The sequence below is a fragment of the Sciurus vulgaris genome, assembly GCF_902686455.1.
Source record: "Sciurus vulgaris genome assembly, chromosome: 19".
Lineage (NCBI taxonomy): Eukaryota > Metazoa > Chordata > Mammalia > Rodentia > Sciuridae > Sciurus > Sciurus vulgaris.
Genome location: NC_136480.1, coordinates 22,912,780 through 22,932,029, shown reverse-complemented (window position 1 = coordinate 22,932,029; position 19,250 = coordinate 22,912,780). Strand labels below are relative to the sequence as shown.

Here is a 19,250-nt window from a genome sequence, read left to right as displayed (position 1 = left end):
CCAGAAAAGCGACGCGCAGGAGCAACTTCTCCAACTGTGTTTTCGTTACGCAGTGGAGAAAGTTCCAATCCGCGGACAAGCTGACATGTCGCAGCATCCCAGCGATGCATGAGGACTGCCAGGAAGTCCTTTTACTTGAAGACAGACGTGCCGGCTGAAAGTTTCTAGGACCAAAACCCTGCGCTGTGTTATTTTGAAGACGCGGTCGGGGCGCGCCCGGCAGCTGTGGGCGCAGGAGGGAGGGCGCGGGGCGGGCGCAGGCCGAGCGCGCCCGTGTTAATATTAAACAGCCGGCTCTACCCTTGAAGTAAGCGGGGAGCGCCGGCGAGCGCTCCTGACATTGACAGTGGGTCCACAGGAGTTGCGCTGGCGGTGTCCACCACGTTGCCTCCCGCCGGGCCTTCTGGGAGCTGTAGTTTTCCGGGGAGCCGCGGCCGGGGCCAGCTGGGGTGCCCAGCGCCGGCGGACTACAGGTCCCAGGCGCCCGGCGCCGGGAGCGCGGATCGGCCGGGCGGGCTGCGCGGCGCTGCGCGGGGCGCGCGGCGGGACCCGGCCACCACCTCCCTGGGCGCCCCGCTCTGCCCTCGCTCCGAGCGGCTCGGGGCCGCGAAGCCGGAGCCATGCAGTCGGAATCGGGGATCGTGCCGGATTTCGAAGTCGGGGAGGAGTTTCACGAAGAGCCCAAAACCTACTACGAACTCAAAAGTCAGCCCCTGAAGAGCAGGTGAGGTGACAGCTGGACGGGGCGCGGCGGCGGCGGGGCCGCGCCGCCACCCCGGGCGAGGAGTGTGGCTCCCGCGCTTGGGACAAGGACCCCGTGCCCTTGTCCGAGCCGGAGGCGATCTGCCCCGCGGGTCGCGGGCGCGGCCGGCGGCGCACGTCTCGGAGTGTGAGGGAGCGCTGGGGGCCCGGGACGGCTGCCAGGCGCGGGGACCCTGCGTGGAGACGCGCGCGGCGGGGGCTGGTGGGGGCTGGGAGGCCCGGGTGCGGGCGGGCAGGCGCGCCGGCGGGGACGCTGACCAGGTGCGGTGGGGGACCGTTTCGGCTGCGCAGCTCTTCTCCAGATCCCAGCGGGCTGCGGGCTCGGAGAGGGACAGCTGGGGAGGACGAGGAGCGACGTTCCAGGGAGGCACTTGGCGCGCCTGGAGCCGCCTCTTAGAAGTCCTGCCCCTTTGGGAAACCGGCCTCCGGCGGAGTCCAGGTGAGGTGCCCCGCCTCTCACCTGCCACGGCCGCGGCGCGCCGGCGGGAGGGGCCGGGGGCGTGTCCCTGGCCAGGTGAAGCTCCTGGAGGAGCGGGGCCCACCGGGTCTCCTGCGGCCCGGGCCAGGGCGCGGGGGGAAGGGGGCGTTTGCTGGGCGTGGCTTCCACTTGGCCGCGGCGCGAGGACTTCCAAAACTTCAGGAGGGGCGTGAAGCCGCTCCCGGATCCCGCTCACGCCTGCGGCGCCCACTGCTTGCTACCTCCATCTCCACCTGTCTGGCGCAGTTCGGAGTTGGTGGGGCATCTTCCCTTCTGTCCATACTGGGGACCCTTGGGAGGCCTCTCGCTTCTCATTCCCAGTGTGTACTGAGCTGGTGATCACTGGAGGCTGTGACAGTAGGGACAGGTTTATTTCTAGCTCTCTCAGTTGTGAGATAGATAAGGCTGTGGCTGCAAGCCATCAGGTCACAGGAAGCCACCTTCTAAGCCTGCCCTGCCCCTGGCGGTGCCTGGGGCCTGGGTGAGCGGGCTGGACGGCGGGGGCAAAGAGAAGGGCAATGGAGTCAGGATGAGGTGGACCCTCTTTTTTTTTTTTTTTTTTTCTGGAGAGGGGCTCATGGAGGGTGGGGTCAGGTTTCTTTCTGGGTGGTGGCAGGACTAAGTCTACTTTGGGGAAGGGGATTTGGGAAGAGAGTCCTGCCTGCCGGGGCGCAGAGGCCACCTTGCAGATGCTTAATGCAAACTGGAAGGAAATCTCCTGTGCAGTTAGAGGCATAAACCAGCCTTCAGTTGGTGGTTTCTCTGCATAATGGCTATTTTGTGTGTGAGCATAGATTGTGTGTGTTGGGGGCTGGGGGCTTTGCGTAATATTGTGTAAGGGGTATTGTTGGTTATTCTCATTGGGGCTTTATCTGCATTCGCTGAAGGGACCAGTGTTTTACTGAGCGGTCTCTGCTTCTGCTTCTATAAGCAAATGCTTACATGGCCAGAATGAGGGAGCGGGCGTGTGTGTGGAGTCCTGAAAGACATGAATTGGCCGGACTGTTTGGAACATTTTTGATGGTAGCTGATACATAACATTAAATGAGTTTGAGGGAGTGAGGAAAATACCATCTGGAAAAACCCAGATGAGTGCCCGTAAGGATTTGGGCCTATTCTTTCTTAGAGTCAGCAGAAATTCCTTGCAAGGGCGCACATCTTCAGTAGCTGGCTACCAAGCACGTGTGCGGAGAAATGCGGGTCGTGGGAAGAAATGGCTTACACATCGCAGCTAGAAGCAGGTGTGGGACAGACAGAGCAGTACGGAGGAGGAGGACTAAATTAAAAAGGTTGTTGGGAAACTTGTCTGTGGAGCACACACATGCTCTTAAATAAGCCGGTTAAATAAAATCTGTGAATAAATGCAGGGAGTTGGCCGCCTTTCCTGCTCCGTCTCCGCATGTGTTGGGCGACTGAAACACCTACGTGTTCCGCCGGGTCTGTGGTTGCTTTTCACCTTAAGTCTTTGCTGGGGCACCTCACTTCTTCCAAGTCCTGGTCGGAAAAGCTGCAGTTCAGGGGTCAAGGCTGCTGCAGCTGGATCACCTGTCCATCCTCCAGATCGTCCCTTGGAGTTGAGAATCTGTCTAGAATCTGCCCGTTTCTTGCCGGTTCTTCCAAGGTTTTGACCCACTGCCCTCAGCCCCCTCCTGGGTTACTGCAGTGGTCTGGCAGGTTGCCTGCCTTCCACTGTTAAACTTTTAGAGGATTTTTAATCGAGCAGCCACAGTATTACTGCTGAAACTGATTTTCAACCAGGGAATGATTCTTACCCTCCTGGGATCACTTGTCCGCCTGTGGGACGGTCACAGAGGGAGGGACTTGTCATGGCCTTTAGCAGGCAGTAGCAGGGCCGCTGTTATCCATTCTAGCATGCACAGGACAGCCCCCACAAGAAGTATTATCTGGCCCCAAACCGTTCATAAAGCTGAGGTGGAGAAATCCTGGATCAGAACTCAATTCTGACCTTGTCATTCTCTGCTCAAAACCTTCCATGGTTCCTGGATTTTCTCAGTAAAACCAATGTCTTTAGAATGGCGTAGGGCGGCGTACGTGGTCAGGCTGCCTGTCAGCTCTGACCTCTCTTGCGGCCGTGTTGGGGCTCCTAGTGCTTTCCATCAGTCTGGCCTGCAGGCTCTTCCTGGGGTGCTTCGGGGCTTTCCTGGATCATGCTTGCCTCTGCCTGGATCATCCTGTGCCCAGACCGCTGCGGTGCTCACTCCCCAACAACCTCCAAGCACCCCCACACTTCCCACCACACTGAGGGTGTGGCCTCTGGGCTCACAGAGCTCACGATGGCCATCCCTCCCTGCCCAGCTCGGTTTTTTGCATATACTTATAACCTACTGTATAATTTTCCAATAAGTAATGTTTGTTATTTGTCTCCACGCTAGACCACAAGCTTCAAGGAGCAGTGGTTTCTCTTTTTCTTTCTCACCATTAGGTTCTCAGAGCCTAGAAAGGTTTCTTGGGCTCAGGGCTCTTGACATTTGGGCCAGATCACTCTCTAGAGTCAAGGGCCGTCCTGTGTACTGCTTGGTGTTTAGTGGCATCTTTGGCCTCCTCCTGCTGGAGGCCAGCACTGCCTCCTCCACCAGTTGTGACAATGAAAAATGTCTGCAGATATGGCCTGTGGTGGGCACTGTAGAACTGCTGATATAGGACAGTGGCTGGCATACATATTGCAGAGTATATGTGACCTTCTCCTTGGTGTCCCGCTCAGGGCAAGGTATTTGGTTTGTTTCTGCATTCAACATTGTGTTTCTTTTAAAAAAGATGCCACCAGGCATGCTCTCAAGAGGAACTTACGTGTTCTTCACTGGGGGAAAGCTAAGATATTCTAGTCTATCATGAGGAAAGACACGTTTCATTCCTAATTCTGACCTCCTTGTAGTAAGAAATGAGAGATTATTGGGTCTAGGTTCTCTGAACCCCATTCAGGTCATATGAACTGGTCCTGCTGTGCTGTAGGGAGATACTTATTCTAGAGAAGAATCTTCTGCACTTTGGTTCCTCTCATAAGGCAGAGGAGAAATATCAGAGTGAACCCAGAATTTGCAGACTCGCCTGGTCATGTCAGGAGAACAAATCATTGTTGGGCTCCTAGGAGCAAGGGCACATTGGACTGGTTTTCCCCTTTGGTTTACCTCTGGATTTGCCCTTTTCTTGGGAAGACTTCAGAATTGGCTTAGTCAAATTCCGATTTCTTCTTAAATTTGTAGCATTGTTTTAAACAGCTGTTAATAAACTTCCTGCAAACTACAAGTGAGTGTTGAGTTAGTCCTGCCAAGAAGGCATGGATACAGCCGTGGTACCCACATGCTGAATCATGGGGAGGTAGGTGCAGTGTGCATGAGTGACAGGTCACAGGCACATTTGGGCAGAAGGCCACTGCCGTTCACTGGGCGAATGCTGAGGTTTCCCCTTCTGTGTTCACATTGAAAAGGCCCTTTCTTTTATGGAAGAATAATCCATTCTTGGCAAAACACAACTTTCAGTCTTTTATTGGTTTCTGAAAGTTTTCTTGATTTTTCTGGTCTGCCCAGTCTGCAGGGAACCGTTAGCACAGAGATTAGAAGCCGAGTTCCAGCCATCTCTGCCTGTCCAGCCGGGTGCCCTTGCAGTGGGTTGACCTTTAATCTCAGTGTCCTCATCCAGCAAATTGGGGGTCTGCTTCTTAGCTGTTTTGAGAACAATAATGTGACTTTGACTTGGGGAAATTATTACCAAGGTGCCTGGCACTAGATAAGTGCTCAGAAAATGCTAGCAGATGTGGTTCTTGTTTTTTCACTTATTACTTAGCAGTGATCTCTGACATTCTGGAACATGTTTGTATTTGGTTGACTGTGGCCTCTCTAAGGCAAGTGCGGTTATGCAATAAAATCCCCTCAATTTCAGCAGATTATTTTTTTTGCTTTCCTTCTAATGAAGTGTTCAGATTTTTTTTTTTACATCTTATAATTTTTATCCAATCCATAACAATTCCTTTATGCTGGTTAAAAAGAAAAAAATACTAACCATTGTGATATCAACATAAAATTCATATTCAGCACATACTTCTCAAGTCTTAGCACATGGAAATTAATATGAATAATGATGACTAACATTTATTTAGTATGCTTAGTGTGCCAGACCCTGTTCTGTTTCTAATTACATAAAATGCATTTAATGTTTGCAAAACTTGCATGAGGTGTTAATAAGAAACAAAAACAGTAACGATATTAATTTTAATTTTAGAAGTGGGTAACACTGATCTGGTGCTTACCGCGTGCCAGGCATTGTTCTGAATGTCTGACTTGTATTGGTTCAGTTGATTCTCACTTCATCCTTGGGCATGTCTTTTCATTACCCTCATTTAACAGAGAAGACCAGGTTGGAGCCAAGGTGATGCCGCTCTAGCCCAGCGATCCGGTCACCTGGCCCGCACCACCCTGTAAAATGCAGTGCGCGTGTAAAACGCAGAGCCTGGTGGTGCATTGCACTGTCCTTCTCCAAAGCTGTCAGTGGGTGAGGGACAGAAGCCATGGGCCCAGCTATCCCAGAGGCAGTGTGAGCGGTGGCAGGTGGCATCAGCAAGGGGAACCCACTGGAGGAAGAGAAGGGGTCTTTGCCATGGCCTTCAGTCTCAGGTGGAACATGTTTCTCCACAACCCTGAAGTGTGAGCCACCTTGGAGGCTACGCCCAGACTGGGAGTGGCAAGACTGGATGCTCACTGTCGGGTTTAGAGGGAGCCATGCTCGAGGGTCCTAGTCGTGGCTTTGCCCCTCGTCACTACCTCTGTGTCCAGAGGCTTGGCCTCTTGGAGTCTCACTGCCTTTACTGGTCAAATGGAATCAACAGAACCCATCTTCTTAGGCTTGGTTTTGGGAAGGAGGCACCAATGTGTAAGTGCTTAGCATAGCCCAGCTCTTTGGTGGGTGATGTCAGTTCTTTCTTCTCTAGTAGGATTTGACCATGATGGTGTTTAACCCCTCCTCCTAACAACAGCGGAAACAGGTGTAGAATCACGAAGGAAAGTAGGCAGGACCAAGATGCCCTAACCTGGCAGATGTTCACATCTTATTATGCAGATTAGTTTTGTATGATTGGATGGAACACTTGATTAGGGTTGGTTTTGTGTGTTATTGGAGATTTTCTCTTCCCAATGACTGCTATTTTTAGAATTTCTTAAAGCGTGTGTATGTTTAATTTCCTTTGAGTTCTGCAGTGCAGTCTGTACAGGCTGATGTTTATATCTGCTCCAGTTGTGCAAGAAGTGGAAAATATCCTTTTTTTAGAACAGGTCACATGTGCTTACTGTCAGGAATAGGACCTCAGTGTAAAAAAATGTATCTTGGGACAAATCAAAGTTACCAAATTTCTCCCCCAACTGCTTTGTTTCAGAACTGGCAGTATTAGGATAAATAATAGGAAAAAAGAAAAAAAAAAAAAAGATCCTTGGCTACTTTTTTTGAGTGTGTCATCTTCAAGGACAACAAGAAGAGTCTCATCTTTTGTGTTTGTCTGTGAGCGGCTGTTAAGTAGAAAATGAACTTCACTGTTAGATTTGCCAAATCAGAGTAAACTTAAAAAATAGGTTAGACTATTCTCCAAGTTTGCATTATTTGGAAAAAATAATCAAGAAGGCATCTCAGGGATATTAAGTGCAGTTATCATCGGCTTTGACGTTATACAGACTCGCTTGCAGTTTATAAGGAGGCTTTTGTGAGCCTAGAGACCATCGTGCAAGCTCAGGCAAGGCGCTGTACGAGGGGGGCGCCTGCGTCCTAGCCGAGGCAGAGGGTTTGCAGGAGGCCAGGGCTCCCCATGGCAATTTCCACCCCCTGTCCGTGGCCATGCATTTCAGGAACCAGCTTGGCTTCTCAGTGGAAAGCCCATTTCTCGGGTGGTTTCTTTCTTTTTTGCACAGCTGGGGAGGAACCCAGGGCCTCCTGCGTCCTAGGCAAGCACTCACCACTGAGCTGCACCCCAGCCTCTCAAGCTGCTTAAGCTTGGCTTTCTAGTCCTTTGCTGTTCCTCTTCCCCCTGCCTCTTATGCTTGCCGTGGAGCGGAAAGAGGTCTACTCTGGGGTGTTCAAGGACCCATCTGTCTTGAGACTTGGGGTGATGAGGCTTATCTTTCTTGGTCAGCGTATCTGCGGGTTTCTCAAGCACCAGGAGTTACGGATGGTTGCCCGTCACAGCTGGAGATGGACGGGTGCAGGTGAGAGGGACACGGCGCTGTGGAGGAGCCGGACTAACGGAGAGAAGGGGGCACAGGTGCAGGTGATCCTGAGGCCGGGGCCCTCAGGCTCCTCAAGCTGCCTTTCAGCCTTCCCTCGAGCACTGCAGGCAGAAGCAGTGACTTTGAGGAGGGCTTGCTCTCCTCCTCCACTCCCTCCTTAGAACCGTTCCTTGCAGGCAGCACTGTGGTCAGGCATCGTGCTGGCCACTGGGCAGCTACTGCCAGCCTGTGCTTCACTCCAGGCAGCAGGAACCTCTATGTCAATCATGAGCCAAAGAAACAAACGATATCATCTTTGCTAACTGCTCTGAGAACCAAGCAGGGCATTCTTGGTAGAGGGTGACTGAGAAGGAGACCGGCTTTGTAGGCAGGGCCATTTTGAGAATGTGCTCCGAGGCAAGACCTGCATGTTGGACAGAAAGACAAGACCCTGGCCCTGCCATTCATGAGCTCTGTGACTTTAGACAAGTTGCCCAACCTCTCTGAATGTCAGCACCTGTTCCCTGTTCTGTAAAATGGGGCAGTAACTGCCTTGCGAGGCCGCTGGGAAGATAGCAGGTAGTGTACCTAGCAGCTCACGCTAGGTCAACACAGTAGGAATTCAGCAGGACCCGGGACTAGCCGCCTCAGGCGAGTGTGAATAGGGGAGAGAGAAATGCCAGCCTTCAACTTCTTAAGTGTTTGTAGCTTGCCTTAAGTGTCTCCCTAATGGCAGGTGAGTCAGAGGTTCTTGCTTGTCTTTGCAAAACTAGCCCTGGCTACGAGTGGAGCTGGGTCTCCTTGTCTTCATCATCCTGTCCCCTCCAGAAGGGTCCTGCTCAGGGTCCTCCCCTTGCTCTTCTCACTGTGGCAGCCCTGGGGTCACCGCTGGCCACGCTTAGCCCAGGAATGGCCTTTGTGCTGGATTGGCTTTTGACTTCTGGGTGTTGATGGGGCGGTCCAGGTGACCAGGTGCAGCAGCAAAGCCTGACTTCCGTCCTGGGCCCCAGCCCTGGGTCATGCCGCCTCTCCGCCCTGGCAAGAGCGCCAGCGTGGGTGCAGACCTGAAAGCAGCCCTCCTCTCGCACTGGCGCCCACTGGCCTTGACCTCCACAGGCAGGGCGCATGGTGTGGGAGTCTCTTCACACAGTTGTTGGAAGCTTCTGGATTCCACTGGCCGTCTTCTCTAACTCCAGGACCCACAGAACGGGGACTCTCCTAGGTTGTGTGGGATCCACATTCTGGAGAAGCACTGGTAGGGTTCTGTCCTTCTGGGAGAAGTGGCCGCTCATTGAGCAACTTCAGCGGGACCTCTGTGGCCTTTGCTGTCCCCACCCATCCCTCTCCCCAAAGGGGATGACTCACTGAGTCACTCACCCACGGTCCTCTGACCCATGTGGTCAGCCGTCCACCTGATGGGGGGCAGCATCAGAAAGCGCTGGCCACACTGTGGGTGCGTTTCCTTCCAGGCAGCAGGACTTGCCCCAGTGGGAAGAAGAGGCGGAGCAGAGAAGGCTCATTCAGCGTGTTGGGGGTTATATCCGAAGTCAGGAATGACAGATGGACAGGAAGGCAGTTCTCTCCTTGGGTTCCTTTGCTGTTAAGTGTTCCCGCATACTAATTGGTTCTAAGATGCATATTTTCAAAATACACATTTTATGGCTGGAGATTTGTCCCCTGGTGGAAGGAAACGCATGTGGGTTCCCGGGCCAGAAGGAGGGCTCTCCCAACCTGACTAGACGGTGCTCTGAAGTCAGGTCCGTGAACCGGCTCGCGGGTATGTCTGTGGTCAGGTTGTCCTTACTAGTCACCTCTGTCCAAAGCAGTGGCTCTGTTGTGGTTACCTTTTCTTAGCACTTGAGTTTTTCCAGCGGTGACAGGTGATTCCAGTTAGCGTTGCTCTGTGACTGAGCCTGCAGAGCAGCCTGTCTACACCCGGGAGGTTGACAGTACCCTAGCCGGTGGAGGCCTTTGCAGCTGGCTCACAGTGCTTGTGGCCACCAAGGACCATGGGTAAACATCCAGGCAGTATCGGCCACTTGGGGTCATTTACTGGCCAGGGAAGAGCATGACACCCGCCGTGTGTTCTTACAACGTCTATTTGTTTATTTTTAAAGGAAGAGTTTGTAGTGGCTTGTGTGAAGCAATCCCGGCGAGCATAAGCCATCAGCTGGCGCGATTCCTGCTGACACTCAGATGAAAACGCGCCCGTGGGCAGCGGGGAGCCTCACGTGCAGACACCTTGGGGAGGCCGGGCGCTGGCTGGCCGCGTGCCCGACGGTCAGAGTGCAGACTTTTTGGAACCAGACGGTGTGTCGTCAGAGCATAGTCATTCTCCCCGGTCATCCCACTAATCTGCTTTTATCTAGGTGATCCCAGGTGAGTAAATGCTAAGCGACCGGGCCTTGGAATGCCACTCTAGTGACACTGACCACTGGGGGAAGCTGTCTCTGTTGACTTAGAAATAAAGGAGAGGGCCTTGGTTCTTGCCTGGTCACGGTGTCTGAGCCGCTAAAATGCATGATGTACCGGGAGCCGGGTAGCAAGGACACACACAGGGGTCTTTTTGGGGAGGTGGTCTCCCATGCTCCTCCCTCTGCCCCTCGGGCGCCTGACTTCTTTCTGACTGGTGCTTACAGGCAGCCAGTGCTTCCCCGAGTAGCTCTCCTAGTGGACACTTTCATTTTGGCAGTTAATAATCTCTTTTCCAAACTCTTGTCACATGCCTTTCACATGTTCAGCCCACACGGTTCCGTTGTGTGGCTTTCGGAGTGAGGAACTTGACACAGCCTGGCCACAGGGGCTGGTTTCCGGGAGGGTCACGCTGGCAAGTCACAGTGAACCCCTGGATTTGCCCAGCTGCTGCCGCATCACTCACGCAGACCTGATAACTTACTTTCTAGAGAAACTTTCCTTTTTAAAAAGTTCTAAGCAGCAGGCAGTTATTATCACTGATCACTGATCACCTCCAATCTGATGGTACAAACGGCCCTCTGTTCTTCCTGCCAAGGGCATTCACTCTGAGATACGGGCAGGACAGCTGTGATCCTCACGCTGCTGGGCTTGGGGGCCTCTGGGTCTGATGTGGAAGGTCCTAGGTAGGGGCTAAGAATGCATTTCTAACAGGTTTCTGTCTGTGGGTCTGGGATGGTCATGCTTCGGAAACCACTGCTCTCGGATGGTGCTAGCAGGTGATTTTGCTCAAAGAACTTGAAGCATTAAGCATGGCCAAGATGTGGGATGTAAATCACGTATAACCCTAACCCTAACCTACCCCCTGGAGGGTGGTGGCAGAACCCTCAAGCTGGCCCTGTTTGATCAGAAAAGGAATCTGTTGGTGAAATGACAAGAAGCCCAGGGCAGGGACAGCCAGGCTCACCACGGTGGGAGTCTGTCTGAGTGTGATCTTCAAGTGACCCTCCCTGGCTAGGCAAAGAGCCTGGCCCCCGTCTAAAGGGGTGGGCGGTTCCGTCCAGACTCTGCCAGGGTGAAGCCCCGGCAGACGCAGTCACTTGACTGGAAGACGGGCTGGGAAACAGGGTGACGGCGGTCTGGGTTCCTCCACGTGACCCAATTGTTTTTCACAAAATTTCTGCTGAATAAAATTTGAAATACGACTGTCAGCCTGTTTTCCTGTCTTTAATGAATTCCAGACTGCCTGTGGCGTGTGGGAGCTTCCAAAACACGGGCGGACGGCTCCGTCAGCCCATCCCTCCCACGCGTGAGTGGCCTGTCCCTCTGCTCCGGATCTGCGCGGGCTGCCCACTTCCCTGACGGGCAGGCAGACTCTCGGGGAGACGAAGCCCACGGGGAACGTCCAGACTCCTTACTGACCGGCAACGCCACCTTCCCTGGTCTGGCCCAGTCAGCATCTCGGGTGTTTATCCTTTGCCTCTCGGGCTTCTCCAGAGGGGAAGCGCGGGTCACCTCCGTCGCTGGCTGGCTCAGAGTTCTGAGCCGTCTCCAAAGTGCAGACGGACGGTGGTTCCAGTTGGGCTGCCTCGCTGGGGTCTTCGGTCAGTCCTTCTTGAGGCCTCTGTTTCAACACAGGGTTAACGGGGCACCAGGGGTGATCAGGAGGTCTTGGTTGCCGGGCGGTCACTGGAAGGAGAAGAGTCGGGCTCTGTGCTCCCCAGGCCTGCCTCTGAGTTCCCTCCTGCCACACTCGTATCCTCGCCGCCGTCGGGTTTGGACTTGAAGTGGATTTTAACGTCCCCTTGGACAGCTTCACACGGAGGGAATGGCTCGAAGGCAGTTGGCAGGAAGAGAAGAGGCTCCCGGGAGCGCAGGGCCTAGCTGCCCCCGCTGGACGGTCAGCAGCAGGACCTGGAGCTGAAGTGGCTCAGATGGTGGCGGGATGCCTGCGAGGGAGGTGCCTCGGGATGCCCGGGCACGCCACGCACGTCCCGTCCACGTGTCTCTTTCACCACGAGTGCGGACTGCAGCTGGGTCGGGGGCGGGTAGCCAGAGGCACTAACTGGGTTGCTCAGTGCCGGGGGATGCAGGGCTCATGGCATTGCTGTGCCCGCGTGTGCTCCTGTAAGGACCATGTGCTAACCGAGGCACCACTGCAGCGTCCAGCCGTGTGTGCTTGTCTTGCTTAGCCCCAGGCTCGAGGGACTCCTCCGTGTTCCCTGTGGCCCGCAGCCTCTTAGTGTCCTTGTCTTCATCTGACCTAGGCCACGAGGCCCTGTCTTCTCTAGCTCAGGACCTTGGCTCGCCTAGGACGCCCCCCTGGGTAACAGTGAGGGTCAGCTGTTCATGGGACTAGAATCTGAGCTGTAAGCCCCCACCTACTATGGATGCAGCTGTTCCTTTTGCTTGATTGTCACTAAGTTTCCCTTTTAAACACCTGTGGTTAAACCCGCGGCTGGAAAAGAAGAAGGGATGGTCACCTGAGTGGTGTCCATGGATCCAGGGGTGCTTCTGTGGGATCACACCTCTCCGCGGATGCCCTTGTCAGGTCCAGTGGGACCGTGGCGTGACAGCAGGTGCCTGCCTCGACCTCTTGCGTGAGGACTCTGACAGGTGATAAGGTCCTGTGCATGGTGAGGACGCGGTGGCCACCGCTGCCCCTGTGCATGGCGGCTGGTGCTCTGCTCTCTGGGCCCTGCCTTGGCCTCTCTTCCCCTGCCATGGCGTCTGCTGTCAGAACCTGGAGGCCCGCTGACTGGAGGATGGGCTCACTGCCCCCACGCTCCAGGAGCGGGTGCGGTGGGCTCTGTGCCTCCTCCCCGTGGAGTCCCTAAGAGTCGCTGCACTCTCCTCTGCTTAGCGAGCGGCGGCCCAGCAGTCGGTTCTGCAGTGCGTGGAGCGTCTGCAGCATGTTCTCCAGCCCTTTCCCCACGGGTGGTGGCCAGGACGTCCCCAGCCACGAAGCGCCATCTGCACAGGAATGGGAAGGAGTCCAATCACCTTGTGGACGTGCGTCGAGGGGACCCTTCCAGACGTTCCTGCGGAGTGCGCCATGGATCCTTGCCGCAGCGCTCTGCTGAGTGTTTCCGCCTCTATCGGGGTTGCAGATAACCCACGCTCGTCCTGTCCCGCAGGTCCCAGCTGAGTTTTGTGAAGGATGATAAAGCATTTCCTTTTTCATGTGATCGAAGTCAACAAACTCCGAAGCCAAAGCTGCGAGGGCTGGGTGCTGCGGGGTGAGCACCGGCCAGTGCCCAGAGAGGCCTGGGCATGGGAGAAGGTGCGGCCTGAGCAGGCGGGTGCGTGTGCTCAGGGCTGATGGGGTAGGGGCTTCCGCTCCAGGCAGAGAACAGGGCTGGCCTTGAGGGTCAGAGACCAGGACTGGGGGTGAGCCAGCCTCCGGAGTGGGAGAAGACCCTTTGGAAGCCCTCGGTCAGAGGGGTTTCCTGGGCCCTAAGGTGGTGACTGCTGCCACCTCTCGTTCCTCAGAGTGGTGCTCTAGGAATTATTTGCAGCATCCTCGGGCAGAGTCAGTTTGCCCTGTGAGGAGCAAAATATTTGAAGAATATTTATTGAATGTACTGTACAGGAGACAGCGGAGAATGAGAAGAGTCCACTCTGAACCTCTTGCCACCCTTGGCAGATGGGGGCTGCTGAGTGATGATCACGTCATTAAAGGTCAGGGAGGTGTCGGGGGATGGGAAAAAGAGCCAGTTTGGGGGTCATGTCCACTATCAGGAGAAAGAAATATAGTTTCACTGATGTTCCCCGAGGACAGCCTGTAGTGGTTACTTCATTTGAAGGCCTCGTGTGGAAAATCATGTATATTTTAAGAACAGTCACGCCAGGCATTATAGCACACACCTGTGATCCCAACAACTTGGGAGGCTGAGGCAGGAGGATCACAAATTTAAGGCCAGCCTCAAAAACTCGGCAAGCCATAAGAAACTTTTAGACTCTATCTCAAAATAGAAAAACAAAAACAGGGACTGGGGATATGGCAAGCACCCCTGGGTTCAACTCCTGGTACCCCAAATCCAACAACCAAACAAAAAAAAAATCCCCCCCAAACAAAACAAAACAAAAAAGAAAAACCTAGCACCTTCTGTTTACAAAAAGGCCAACCAAGAACACTTATTAGTCCCCATTGGAACTGGAAATTTGTTAGCTCACTGCTGTCTCAAGGATGCTGTCTCAAGATACTGAGGGTTCTAGAAGTCTTTGTTGAGCAATGACCGAGATGAAAGAATTTTTTTGTCATGTGACAGGATCAGGGATATTTAGGAACTGCTAAGTCCTTTCAGGAAAGTGTGGAAGGAGTCGCCCTGACCTATCCCGGACTCTTCCTGAACCTCGGTTTCCATGGCTGTAAGGCGAGGCCCATGGTCCTGTGTCCTTCCTGGGACAGCCACGGGTCCCTAGGAGGCCCCGGCACCGTGAGTTGGGGTGACAGTTGCTGTGCTGCCGTCTGTGCTCAGAGGGCCAAGTCCACACTTGGGGTAGCGATGTTCTAGCCCCTGGGTCGGTGGGTCCCCAGCCAGCGCTGCGAGGGCGTTGCGGGCAGCCTCCGTGAGCCTCTGGTTATTAGTCTTGGTCGACTAATCCATGGCTTTGCTCCAAGTGCGTTTCTGCTTGAAGGTCGGCACCGCGACCACTCGGCCGCTGCGCCGTAGCCCAGGCCTGAGTGGTGCCTGTCTTCAGGCCTGCATCTTCCCCAGGGGACACGTCTCAAACCTTCTGTCACTTAGGAACAGGGACCGCAGCTCAGCTCTGTGCTGGAGCATTTAAGATAGTGGACTCACCACGAGGAAACACAAAAATGCAAAAAAAGTGGCATGAACTAGCCGTGAAAAGCACCCTTGTGCATAGGACATCCCGAGTGTCCCCACGGGAGGCAGCCTGGCCTTCCCTGACCTCAGCCGGGGCCCACGTGGGGCTCTCCAGGACCTGCTGTCACGCGGGGTCCACTGTCAACTGAAAAAACTGCAAATGTTGGCTTTTGGAATTGCAGATACAGTTTAGCAAGTAGCTGAATTTGCCAATGGGGAATCTATGAATAATAAAAGTTGACTGTATGAAAAATTTGTTTTGAGCTGTATTTTTCTAGCAGGCCTTTCTCTGGCCCAAAAAGCTCACTCCCTGGGAAGAACATTTTGAAACACTGTGTGCTCAGACACTGTGGATCAAACACGAAGCCATGTTAAGAAAGCTTTTCCAGGAACCTGGCCTTGCGTTTTTACCCATTGGTTTGCCAATAGAAAAGGTCCCTCCTTTCCAGATCCTGAGTGGGGGGAAGCTTCCCTGTCCCTATGTGGTTCTTTTTATTTTGGTATAATTCCCATTGCTCTTCCTTTAGGAAGCTGGCATGGGAGGGTGGAGAGAAAGAAACAGAAGTTAGGGGCCTTCTTGGAGGAAGCCACGGAACGTGGAGGGATGGCCCAGAACCCCGCGGTGGGCAGTCTTAGGGGGGTGGCCTGACTTCCCCTCATGCTGCAGGGTAGCACGTCTCAGCCTCCAGCGGAGCCGCCATGGTGACCTTTGAGAGCCTTCTCAGAGTGCTTGGAATTCTGGAAGAGGAGGGTGCTTGCGGAGCCCAGATCACACAGTTTAATAACAACAGGAAAAGACGGTGAGCCTCCTGGTAATGACAGCAGCAGCCCTCGTCGCGAGTTCCCGTGTTGGCGCTCCCACCGGCCCTCTGGGCCTTCAGGTCCTCTCCCTGGGCGTTATCCAGAGTGGGTTGCTCTGTGTGTGTGTCCCTGGGTCTTAGTCTTGGGTAAGGACGGTCCCCATGTGATATTTTCCACACTTTTTCTGTGTTAGAAAAGTCAAGAAGCTGAACAACAGGAAGGAATGGTTCAGATCCAGGTGTGTCATAGACATGTGAAGGTACCTGCTGTTCCCAGGTGCACGAGTGAACTCGCAAGGTGCTGTACAGAAGGGAAATCTCACGTGACGTGGAAGGATCCCGTTTTACAGATGAAGAAACGGAGGCCAGCCTATCCCCCGTCTCTTGACTGTCTTAATAAAGGCAGAAGCAAAATGGAAACCAAAGATCTCCAACCTCAGAGCTTCCCTCTCCACCATGCCGTGGGGGCTGCTGTGTGCGTGGGGTGCAGAGGCAGGATAGGGGGCGATCAGGGAGCCGGCTCGTGTTGACTTTGGACTGGAAAGCACTCTAGGTTTCTGATGAAGTAAAGACAATGGGCTCAGGGTGTGGTGGAGCATTTGAATCCAAAATAAATAGATCTGTCTGTTGAAGATGCTCACGGCAGGCCTGGCTGCATGGCCCTTTGTTTTCAAAGCTGTCTCTGACGAAGGGCGGGAGACAGGTTGAGAAGTCTCCAGGAAAGGTAGCAGAGGGTGAGCTGGTGGGTGCTTAATCATTTCTAAGTGCAGGGCGTGGTTCTCCCCATTCCTTGTTAAAGATCTTTGAATGTGGTTGCCAGAGACTCTGGGCTGTCCAGTCTGCCCAGCATCCCAGATCCCACCACTGAGCGTGCAGACCCTCCCACCTCCCTGCCTTTCACTCCACAGTCCGTCTCCCCCAATCGCCCTTAACCTGACTTGTTCATCGCTTTTCTTCTGTGTCTTTCTAAACCCGTGGCTGGTATGTTCCATGTTGTACTGTTTATCTTTGACACTTCTTGAAACAACGTAACGTTGTGCAATGAGGCATAACTTGGTCTTGACGTGCGCTGTTAAGAGCGTTAGTCACTGCAAAGCACTGAGTTAAAAGTTTTCAATAAAGGGCTGTAATGATCTCGCAGAGAGGAAGAAGTCATAAAAATCCCGGTTGATGGCTTTAATGGTGAGCCATGTACTCAGTGGGGTCCACGGTGATTGTTTAGATCCAGGGAATAAGCGTAAAGCATTCTTCCTCTTAATTAGTGGGAGAGGAGAAAGACCAAAGAAAATTAAAAAGGACCCAATTCTTGTTCAGACCAAGAAACGCATAATATAGTCCAGTTTTCCTGTACCTATGCTCCCATGTGTCTCTAATACCCACGGGAGGTCTTTGGGATTTCTGCCAGACAGCGTCACCGGGGACTCCCGGGACCTCCTTAAGCCAGGTCAAAGCCCTCAGCCCTGTCATGGCCCTTGTTGGGGTGCCATCCTGGAGTCCTTCACCAGGCTCTCCGAGCTCGGGCCAGGGCTTTCTTGAGCACGAAGCAGGTCTTTACCTACGGGGTTGGTTTTATGGAGAGTTTTGGGGAGCATTACTCATTGGGAAACTATGTGCCTGCTGCCCAGGTTTCTTGCCATGGCCGACAACTGAATCTGCACCTCTCCACGTCTCTGGGCATCTGAAGATATTGGGGGTAGGCTGATGCTTGCTGGGGTGGGCAGCGGGCAGCGGGCTTCTGGCGTGTTGTCTAGATGCAGGTTGGGTGGCCCCTCTCAAAGCCTGACGGGCTGCCTCCTTCCCGGGAGAAGGCTTCGGCTAGAGGGTTCCTCTCCTCCTCCCTTGCCAGCAGGCTGCGGCTGTTCCAGCAGAGGGTTCAGAGCTGCAAACCTCGCGGAGGGCTTCCAAACCAGGATGCCGCTTCATTCAGGAAGCGCTCGCCCTGACGGGGCTCATGTTCTCTACCCACGTGCGCTCTCGTATGGATCGATCGAAATTCTCATCATCTAACTCACTCCTGGTGATCCTGCTGGGGTTGGAGGATTCGTGGAGCCCAGACCTGTTTCCATGAGATTCCTTGCATCCTTTCCTTGAGGGATCATCAGAGCTCCCGCCCGGCCCTGTAAGGTGCTGGATTTATGTTCTGTCATCTTTCACAGAATCTGCAGATAGAGGGGCTGGTTTGAGTGGGAGCCAGGTAACCTGTTGATGTCGAGTCTGCTCTACCTTTTATGATTACCATCATTAGCACCTCCCTCCTCCCTGGCTGAATTCCCTGTCATTTTAAGTAGGCAGCAATTACGGGTTTGCTCAAGAAGCCTGCTCCTGCTGCCAAGGAGCCTCTTAATTATCGCTCCATCTCTGATTCGCCTTCGCAGTGTTGAGGGAAGGTGTGGAGTGTGTGGCAGAGCCTCCGATCTCCAGAGCCATCTCCCTTCTGAGCCGCTCCAGTGGACCGACTCCATGTGGGGATGGAGGGCCAGGGAGGCCCTGGTGAGTGCCCCTCGGTTTTCCGTCGGTCGGGCTTGGCGTGACCATTGCTGCCTTTGATCGTGACCCCAGCACAAGCTCACGGCTGGCGCTCACGTTGGGTGCTCAGACCGACTTCCGACGTGTCTCAAACTCAGATGGGACTCCTGGTGCGTGCACACATGGTCTTGCCGGGGCTGGCTCTCCGCCTGTGCCAAGGAGGCCGTGGAATGGACCCGTGCCTGCCTTCAAGAAGGAGCCGCGAGGGTCGCCAGGGTGCCTAGCCTGACGGGTGGTGCTGTGGCTCGTTTGCTTTTTAAGCGCGCTGGTCTTTGTCGGACGCTGACTCTGCTCCTCTGCCCAGGAGTGGCAAGGTTGTCCTGTGCCATGTTCAGGTCCCTTGGTGGGGTTGGGAGAGCTTACGCTTCCTCCTCTCTGGCGTGTCCTTCTTGGCAGCGTTGGCGTGGAGGGAGAGGCCGTCACCGCGGAGGGAGCTGGTTTGCAGGCTGCCCCGTGCCTCTTCCCGCCACCGCCCCCAACTTTCCTTTCCCTCTAGGATGATTCTGTGGTGGTAGCTCTTCCACCCTGGCTGGCTCAGAAATGCTGATGTCACTGACGTTCTTAAATGACAGCCGGTGGGGATTTACAGAAATTGTAAATGAATACCACTTCCTCCTCTGGCTGTTTCCTTGACTAATTACTGTCGAGTTCTGTGGGAGGATGAAGATTTGGGAAGAATTTCCTTTTCTTGAAGTTCACAAAGCACTTTTCCTTTCCTTTCTCTGTTACTCTTCACGATAGGTTTGGTGCTGGGGGGTGGCTCGTTACCCCAGGCAGGCTTCTCATTTATGGCTTTGCACTCTGGACTGTCTTCTCCCCTGGGTGAAGGGTTTCAAGCACTTCCCTTAAATAGGTTTCCCTCTAGAGAGTACTTTAAAAAAATATTTTTGTAGCTGTTGATGGACCTTTATTTTATTTATTTGTATGTGGTGCTGAACCTCGAACCCAGTGCTGCGTGTGTGCTAGGCTGCAACCCCAGCCCTCTATGGAACATCTTCACTGGATGGTCTTTGGGCAGCTCAGGCCATCGCTGGTATTAGGTGAGGGGTTCTGATTCACCGGTGGATTGTTTTCAGAGCCCTTTGCTCATTGAGAAATGTCCTGCTCGGTCCCCGTGTTCTTGTTTAGAATCCGGGTCCTGTTTGTGACGGTTTTGACTGCGCGGCCCTGGCACACGTTGGTTTCTCTGGATTTCCACTCCTGGCTCTGGCCGGTGGAGGCTGGGCCCCGGGCTTTC

General features: G+C 54.1%; 1 protein-coding gene across 9 annotated transcripts in view; it reads left to right on the top strand.

Annotated features, from left to right (window-relative positions):
- The first annotated feature begins 526 nt into the window (after positions 1-526).
- The window catches only part of MITF (melanocyte inducing transcription factor), a 188,742-nt gene continuing 170,018 nt past the window's right edge, over positions 527-19,250 (top strand). For 2 of the 9 annotated variants that reach the window (XM_079122426.1, XM_079122427.1), the window contains exon 1: positions 529-724. In XM_079122426.1, the coding sequence (XP_078978552.1) occupies positions 621-724 (104 nt within the window). In that variant the 5' untranslated portion in view covers positions 529-620. Of the gene's footprint in view, positions 725-1,182; positions 1,202-15,572; positions 17,978-19,250 lie in introns of those variants that run through there. The other 7 variants (XM_079122425.1, XM_079122423.1, XM_079122424.1 and 4 more) reach the window with 6 other exon arrangements.